We start from the raw sequence: 9,004 nt of genomic DNA, 5'->3' as shown, positions 1-9,004 counted from the left end.
CTGAGCAAGACTCTTAACCCCTAATTGCTCCCAAATTACACATACCGGTACTGTATGTGCATATTTACAGTCACAAAAAACACCCCAAGGAATGGGGCCTATTCTATTCTATTCTCCTACTCACCATTGCACAAGGGTTGAATGCCAGGACACTGTACAACCCAGTAACCCAATTTCCTCATCAGTGGTGCTGCCCAGTTCTTGTGTTTCACTAGGTAGCAAGTGAAACGCCAGCCAGACATATTGGAGTAATAGTTGCATATCTGTGAACACACGGTTGTGATAGTGTTGTCTCCATGCTGATTCAGCCTCCTCCTCAATTCTCAGGTTCCCAATGCTCAGTCATCGCTCAACAGTCGCTCCCGGAAACAAAACCCCGCGCCCTTCAATGGGAGCGAGGGGGAGGAGCCAGTCAGCACATCCGAGAGTGACGGAGGCGGAGCCAAAGAAGAGGATCTGTGCGTCTCCTCCAACAACCAGATCAATGAGGAGATGCAGAGGATGCTGAACCACCTGTGAGTGGCCTAACGTTCATAATCATAGTGAGATGTTTTTGAGCGGTGGTCACACCGTCTCCATAGCGTGGCCGTGTGTGTAGGTATGTTTGTTTGTTTGTTTGTTTGTATGTATGTATGTATGTATTTATGTGGGTGGGTCTGTATGTAGCCTCAAGTGGTGTAGTACCTTTTCAGACCACACATGTTAAGGGAGGGGCGCTGTTCTGGCCTGTTCTGGCCAGGCCAGAACAGGCAAGGCACACTCACACTCACACACACACACGCACGCACGCACGCACGCACGCACGCACGCACGCACGCACACACACACACACACACACACACACACACACACACACACACACACACACGCGTGCACAGACTCCACCGCTCAGTTCACACGGGTGTGATTTTAGCTTCTGTGTGTGATCCTGCCTGTGCATAATGTTTTAGGTTTTCTGAGCTTTGTATTCAAGAATTTGGATACGATACATAACACAATACTTGCAATCTAGTATATTGTAACTTACTGTAATACTGTACACAAAGCTACAGTATGTATCTTGATAAAAAAACTGTCTTATTATAAAGAACACATAACACATCTGAAAATCATGTATTTATCACAATCCCTGTTATGTTACATCCAGAATCATAGCTCTACCCTTTGTGCAATCTGAGCAAATAAATTAACATTTGCCTAAAGATATTTTTAATTAATTAGAAATTGGTACGGTGTTTTTGAGGTTGTACTGATATTCACAATCCTCGTTTGTGTGTGTGTGTGTGTGTGTGTGTGTGTGTGTGTGTGTGTGTGTGTGTGTGTGTGTGTGTGTGTGTGTGTGCGTGCGTGCGTGCGTGCGTGCGTGCGTGCGTGCGTGCGTGCGTGCGTGCGTGCGTGTCACAGGAGGGAGTGTGAGTTTGACGATGATTGTGACAGTCTGGCCTGGGAGGAGACCGAGGAGACCCTGCTCCTGTGGGAGGACTTCCCAGGATGCACTCTGCCCCCTGACCCCACCCACCAGCCAGGAGAGGTAGGTTGCCAGACTTGCCACCTCGGCTGTGTTCATCCACATGGGGCATCGTGAATGAAAGGAAACATCTCAAAACAGAGTAATTCTGGGGAATACAACAAACAGCAACCACACCTTGCTCACTCAAAACACTGTGCAGATATACTGTATCTGAGTTTTTATGCAACCCTTCGGTCATTTGACCTCCTTCTAATTCTGTGAAATAAAATGGTGATACATAGAGTTCACACAAGCAAGTGTCCTACTTCTCAGTGGTTCTCAGCTCTTCAATTTTCTATTAAATATTTTTTTTTATTGGTTTTTAGGTAAGATATCATAGAATATATCCTAAAATCCATAAAGTCGTAGTGTTTTGCCAATTATTTGGGGGCCCACTTGCAATATCTTCATCCCAGCCCACTGGTTGAGAACCATTGAATTATAGCACTGTGTGGTCACCTTCCAGGGCTTTACAAGTGTTGTTGTCATGGGTTGGTATGGTGAGCTAATGGCAGCTAGTGGGGTTGTTTGCCCAGTATTTATCAATACAGTACATGACCTTTGCTACATGCGCTTCTGTGCAGGACTTAAAAAGCATGTTTAGCATGTTTACACACATGCACATGCGCACACACACACACACACAGTACCAAAGGCATGCAGACATACCGTACACACACATGTACACCTGCACTCAGAATCAGATAAGTCTTCATCAGACACTGATCTGATAAATGCAGGCAGGTATTTGGTTTCAGTCAGCGACCGTGTGCCACATGAGCCTCCACCGCGCCCTGAAAGACACAGATGAAGTCCCGTTAGTCAGTGTAATTCGATTACATTATCGAATATTGTCTGCTATGTTTTAAGAGTCATACATTTGTTATCTGGTGTCCTATCACTGGGATGCTTTCCAGACAAACACATGTTGTGTTTACCGCTATGTGCTGCTACTTTATCGTTCTCCCTGAGGGAAGAAGCTCTAATATGTGTTTCTATTTGGAAATAACGTAAAATGGGAAGGTAAGGGCATTTGTAGTTCATGCTCAAAATAATAACACATGCTTCTGATGAAGCCTCAAGTAGCTGCAGTTGTCTATGAATCATTAACCACCTTCAACCTCACTTCTCTGTTTTGGGAATGTCGTTATAGCATTGTACAATGAAGTATAAAGGAAGCGGTGAAACATGTGTAACTATATTGATGTAGCCATATTCACGAGATGTATGGCCCCTTAACCATTTCAACCTGGTGTAAATTTTGGATAGGTTATTTTAGGCAGAAATCTTCAAAACGTTTCCAAAATAGCCAAAGTAGCATATTGACAAGAGCTTGTAGATCTGCTATTTTGAAATAGTGCTTAAGTAGTTAACATGTGTTATCTTTTGATATCGTGCTTCTCATTGAAAGCCACTGTCTTCATTGTACCAACATGTCCTTGCTGTGTCCTTTCTTTCCAGCAGGAGGAGTGTCTGGAGCAGGTCATTAATGACACAGAATGTCTGTTCAAGTCCAGAGAGATGGAATACCAGTCCACCATTGACCAGATCGAGGTGAGGTTTTCTTACGTCTGTGTGTGTTACTGTTCACACAATCTTTCCCATTGTAGGGTTAGGGTTAGAGTTTATGATGACTATTACTCTGACTATAATGTTGATGTGGCTGTGGCCTCTCCCCACAGTTTGACTTGGCTACTGCTAAGAGTGACATGAACCGTCACCTGCATGAGTACATGGAGATGTGCTCTATGAAGAGAGGACTGGATGTTCAGATGGAGACCTGCAGGAGACTCATCACACAGAGTGGAGACAGGTATACAGCACAGACATATACACCAGTGACTCTCACACATTGTCACGTCAAGGACCCACGTGTTAGATAAGAAAAGACCTTTATTGATCCTGTAAGGGAAATTCAGTCGCCAAAGGCAGCACCACAGTGTCAGATTCAGTTACAGGGCAAGAAGAACATAATGTAGACACAGCATGGTAAAAGACATCACACTCAAAATAAACACCATCAATAATTAACAAAATATACGAGAATGTACAACCTCAACAGTGCATGCATAATGCAGGACAAAAATAAATCATATGAGTGCACACTTTAACCATGTCGGATAGTGTCCTTACAAGACGCCCTAAAGCCGAGAAGCGACCGTCAGGTCGCGCTGAAAAGCAGCTGACTGAGCAGCATTCGGTTAAACAGCGTGTTGAAGCCTGTGAAAGCCACAGCCAATCAGCGACGTGCCACAGACCCATGTGAGTGAGTGTTACACCGAATGTGTTACTTACAACCTTTTGTGACCTGCCTGTCATGGATGGAACACATGAGTGTGACGGACACATGAGCGTGGCGGACATGAGCTGGACGTTCGCAATTGTGTTGTTACTTCAGAGCTAATTAGTCTATTGAGCGAGCAGGGTGGCCATTGTGTGCGTCATTGTGCATATTCATAGCTAATGGCACAAAAGACAGTCTAAACGCCTCCTACATTCTACAAAAATTAACCATCCGAGGTCAGAACCTTCTTCTTATGACTCATCTGGACACCTTTCTTTTAATGCCAACCAAACTGAGGTGATTCCCCTCCTCCCTCCTCTAAGTAATCTGATGGAATTTATCACATTTGTAGCCAGGTATATAATTAATTATTTAGGTAGCTTGTGCCAGGGTTTTTCCATTATCCTTTATTTTGAAGACCCACGGAAGACAAAAGCGTGTCCATGTTGTGTAAATTCACGCTGTTGTAACATCGATCGAACATGTCTTCTTTCACCCAGAGAAGAAAATTGTTACCGCGACTTTCCGTTGCTTAGTTACGGCCCGGTGAAAAACGTTAAACGACGATCGACGCAATCTGGAGATACATTTCGAGATAAAGCCATTTGACTGACGAGCATAATTTCCTGGTTCCGTTTTCTCCCAATGCATCATGGGAAATTGAGTTTTTGCATCACCCGCGAGTCCTGCTGACCGCACGCTATGGTTATTTGATATAAAAGCTATATCCTGACTTTAGTCAGGATCGGCACTTAATGTGTTAATCACACAGCTGTGTGGGTTGACCCTTGACCCTAGGGCAGAGGTGTCAAAATAATTCACAAGTTGTGGGTCAAATTGGAGAAACCACAAGGGAAGGCAAGGCTTAGTAGATGGTACTAGTGGACACGCATGACTTCCTATCACCTGCCTTCGCTGCTTGTACCCTAAAAGCACCTCACTGTGACATATAGTAGTATATGTAGGGTCAGACTAGTGACTCTAAATTACATGAGTTGTGCTCTTTCAGCCCACTTAGACTTTTACCTCGCCAAGTCAGCATGGGTATTTTTCAAAGGAGCTGATTGCAGACCTACACTTTGGCTATGCTTGTCACCTTTATCTATGAATGGGCCATGTCTTCAGCTCAATATGTGTTTTATTGGCCCCATTAATGTAAACGTTCTTCCCATTACCGTATAATATATCTCCACCACTCCAGCCAGGCTGTGGTGGCCGCCTATCCCTTAGACCCACTCGGGCAAGGACAAAATGCTTACAGCTCCCAATGGAATGGTTTCCCCTCATTATACTGAGAGCTTGATATTCTGTAGCTGTATCTTTTTCATCAAAATAGTCCTACTGCCGTGCTATTTCTCTTGTCCTGTTGAATCCAGACGGTTTTGACAATAACATGTAACTCGTTCGGTCACTTTTCAAGGTGGCTGGGCTGCTTGCCACCTTTTTCTGCCCCGCTCCCCGTAGCCCCCGCTAGCCCCACCTCCCCGTTCACCCTCCAAGCTCGGTCTCTTACTCGCAGTCTCGCACACGCTCGCCACACTCGTCACACACACTTGAAGAAAATGGAATGAAAACTATAACTATAATAATTATCGCTGTTATTGTTAATTATTAACAATAACTGCCGTCCTGTTGTCCTGCTGCCAATAACATGATGCTGCCTACAGGCTTTCTGTGGTGCTACCACTTCCTTTTACCAGCACTCCTCTGAGACTCTTTAAAAATGACACAATATGCACACAGCGCTCATACTGTAATGACCACATCCTTACTTAGTATGCAGCCTGCAGCTGCTAGCATTGCTCTTCAATCAGCTCACACTGTCTGTGACTGAATGTAATAACTATTCCATTTGGTCCTGCCTTGTTAATCACGCGTCTTCATGCTTCTGTCCTCTCCTTGTCTCTCTCTCTCTCTCTCTCTCTCTCTCTCTCTCTCTCTCTCTCAGTAACTCTTCGGTCCCTGGCCCCGGTGAGGACAGCGAGAGAGAGAGGGAGAAGTCCTCCGCCTCTCCGTCTCCTCCTCCGTCCTCCTCTGGCTCCTCCAAATCCTGACACCACCCTCCCATCCCATAGGAGAAGGACCACCATCTCCCATTTCACCCAGCTACAGTATCACATAGACGCTATACACCTTACTACAGCATCATGAGCACCATGTTTACATGTGTTTACATGTTTTTCGGCTTTCCACGGCTCTGGGTGTGATTTCTTTTTTAAGGACCTCACGCATACTGTTGAAATTGTGGTCACATCGTCATAGGTGTTATTACTACTATCATTTCATGCAAATGTCACTGCCCGGTAGCCATGCTTGAGAAGAGGCTTTATTACAGCTGTATTTGCCAGCGGGTATGGTTGTGTCCACTAATAGCAGTTGAGAGGTTGAGTTGCTGTTAGGAATCATGTTGATGTTGGCAAACTTTGGTAGTTGGATTGTATCTTTGAGTGATGGGCCACTGTTTTCATAAGGCAGTGTGATATAACAAATAGCTGTCGACCCCTCGGGTTGTGTAGCATGTGTCCAATCAACCGACACACACATGACAGACAGACAAGTTAACTCGCATCTGGAGCTAGATGCTTAATCATACCAATGTGTTTGTACTACTACTGTATTATCATGTAGTGCTTGTGTCAGTGGTTTTCACCACTTGCACTCCATTTCTGCACCGTTGACGGTGGTGAGATTGATAGAATGTCTTAGCACATCTGAGTCCATCACTAAATACCACATTACTGCCTTGTTCTGTTAGATCACACCAAAAAAATAAACAACGACATGCTTTCTGTCTAGCCTCTTCACAGTCAGCCAGACACGGCAGATCCTGAGCAATAATTGTATCGAAACTTAGTGCTTCAGTCCAGTGCTTCATTATGGGAAAATAAAAAAAATTAAAAAAGCAAAAAGGTACAAAAAAAAGGAGGAAAAAAATAAATACACAACCAAAAATATGGAAGGAACACAGAATCACAAGAGCAGTTGTATGCTAGCTCTGATTGTGATTCAGAAGTCTAGGGTTGCATCACAGAAAGGCAATGCGCTCGCCTCCCTCTCAACAACATCTTCAGCACAATCGGATATGATTGTGAGAAAGAAAGCCCTTCTTTGGTCCAGTGTGACAACAACAACATTCTCTGGCCCCTAATTTATGATGTCAGTTCAATCTGAGCAGGTAAAACACCTGGTACCAAGTACAACTTAACGGTGCTTGCCTCTTAGACAGCCAACGTCCCAGCCAGGTGATGATTGGGAATACAACATTGGACAGCAGAGTAGCGTGTGGCATCAAGGGGGAAGTGTGCTGGTGTTTCCAGCTTGGAATGCAGCCATAGTCATAGCCATTTGTCTGCCCTCAAGCGCAGTGTGAATAGTGTAAATAATGTACTCTCTTGAAGCTGATGGGTTCAGCTTTGGGGCCTTGCTCTGTTCTCTGTGTCTTGCTGCCACTGACACAGGGGAAGATAAACACACGATAAAGGGCACCGACAAGTGTCTGCCTTAGGGGCTGTGCATGGCCAAATCCTGAGTGTTTGTTTAACTAATGTCAGACATCTCTCTTTCCCCACCCCCTTTTCAGTTTTGAGTAGACGTATTACCCCCCTTTTGTCAATTCCCAAATTCCCTACACCTTTCTGTGTAGTCTTGTTACTGCTGCATCTACTAGTTCACCTGCCATTGGGGGGAGGACAGGACCTAGAGCCTACATCCTACACCTCACTTTTTGCACTCCCTACCCGGGTGTTTGAACACTTGTGCTCGTATGGATGCTCGGCCGTCTCAATCGTTTGGCGTAAGGTGGTCCTAATACTCAATATCTACAGTATGCTTGGTCCCCTCCTTTTTTCCTTCTTTACCAAATCTTGCGTTGTGAGCCTGTAAATATGCAAATTTGCTGAATGTTCTCCCCAAAATAGAGGTGCTAGTGTTAAGTCATACTTTCTGGTCTTGACGTTAACAATAACATGTTTGATATTATCTTTAGTCTCGTTGGTGATTGCTCATGTGAAGCTCAACGATGTGGACATTGAATGAATGCACCTATAGGTGCATTCTCCCCAGTACCCTGTAAGAAGCAGCTCACTTTATTTCTCTTTTCTGTGTGATAGACTTACTCACCAAAAAGCAACAATCGATAATTGATGTACACCACAGCAAAATCTGGAGGGTTAATTTAACAATGAAAATGTAAAAATGGTCCCTTCTTACACTGTCAGAGTTGTACTAATCCTCTGGATTTTGCTGTGAACATAATGAAGACCAGCCCACACTAGACACATAGATGTTAGAGGGTGTCAGACATTAGTTTCTTTTTTTTTAGTAGGCATAAGAGTTAATTCAACACTCAGGATTTTGCTGGGTATGAATTTAAATAGTTTTATTCTCAGCCATATTCACGTAGAAAGAGAGCAGGCATCAGGCAGCTGTCATTAGCTGTCACCATGGCTGAGCAGGGCAGAAGGTGTTTGCAAATATACATTTAGAGCATACCATGTATAAATGTAACAATCAAACTGACAGAAGACTGAGAAGACGAAACAGGGCTATGAAAAGACGATGTTAGCAGCCGAGTGCCAAAATGAATGAACTCAAGCAGTCCGAATTAATCATGAATTGCTGTCAAAACATAAAAATCGATAACAAATAGTGCTGCCGAAAGCTATCTCACCAACGGTGCTCGATGTATATACTGTAACTACACCTATTTTTGAGCTTCAGAAGGTTTGCACATGTAAAGGAAGGGCAAAGCTAAAACATACTAAACAATCAGCACTGATACATGTATAAAATGTAACATGTTAGAAATGGTCTCAACGTTTAACAATATTTTAATTTATTACAATATTTGAATGTCCTCATCTCTTTCATGTCACGGGAGAGAGTGATACATATACCTCATTTTTACTTACTACATTAACATTCTTATAGATGCTTTATGCCAATTAACCATCAAACTTGTCCCATTACTACCACTAGTATGATTAGATTTTTTAATTTCTACCACACATACTGCTGGTAAACTTTATTTCCCTATGAGAAAAACACCCATATCAGAAATACTTGATCATTATTCTTTATCGATGTCTCAGTGTAGGCTGGTCCATATTTAGTTTGTTTGTCTTTGTGGTTGGCTCAGGTGAAATGTATTACTGTTGCTTCAGCTGCTCTTACCACTTCAGTGCTTTGTCTAGTTAGTGTAGAAAACAAAG

General features: G+C 43.6%; 1 protein-coding gene across 1 annotated transcript in view; it reads left to right on the top strand.

Moving 5' to 3' along the window:
* Positions 1 to 5,872, top strand: part of iffo1b (intermediate filament family orphan 1b) — a gene marked incomplete at its 5' end in the record, with an annotated part of 19,210 nt that extends 13,338 nt beyond the window's left edge. Inside the window, 5 exons of the mRNA XM_080737501.1 lie at positions 328 to 515; positions 1,405 to 1,531; positions 2,972 to 3,064; positions 3,193 to 3,323; positions 5,743 to 5,872. Of these exons, the coding sequence (XP_080593627.1) occupies positions 328 to 515; positions 1,405 to 1,531; positions 2,972 to 3,064; positions 3,193 to 3,323; positions 5,743 to 5,848 (645 nt within the window). The 3' untranslated portion in view covers positions 5,849 to 5,872. The remainder of the gene's footprint in view (positions 1 to 327; positions 516 to 1,404; positions 1,532 to 2,971; positions 3,065 to 3,192; positions 3,324 to 5,742) is intronic.
* Between the last annotated feature and the right edge of the window lie 3,132 nt (positions 5,873 to 9,004).

This window comes from Nannobrachium achirus (assembly GCF_963921795.1).
Source record: "Nannobrachium achirus genome assembly, chromosome: 2".
In the NCBI taxonomy this organism is placed as follows: domain Eukaryota; kingdom Metazoa; phylum Chordata; class Actinopteri; order Myctophiformes; family Myctophidae; genus Nannobrachium; species Nannobrachium achirus.
The sequence above is the reverse complement of the archived record's forward strand: the minus strand, read 5'-3'. Positions and strand labels throughout refer to the sequence as shown.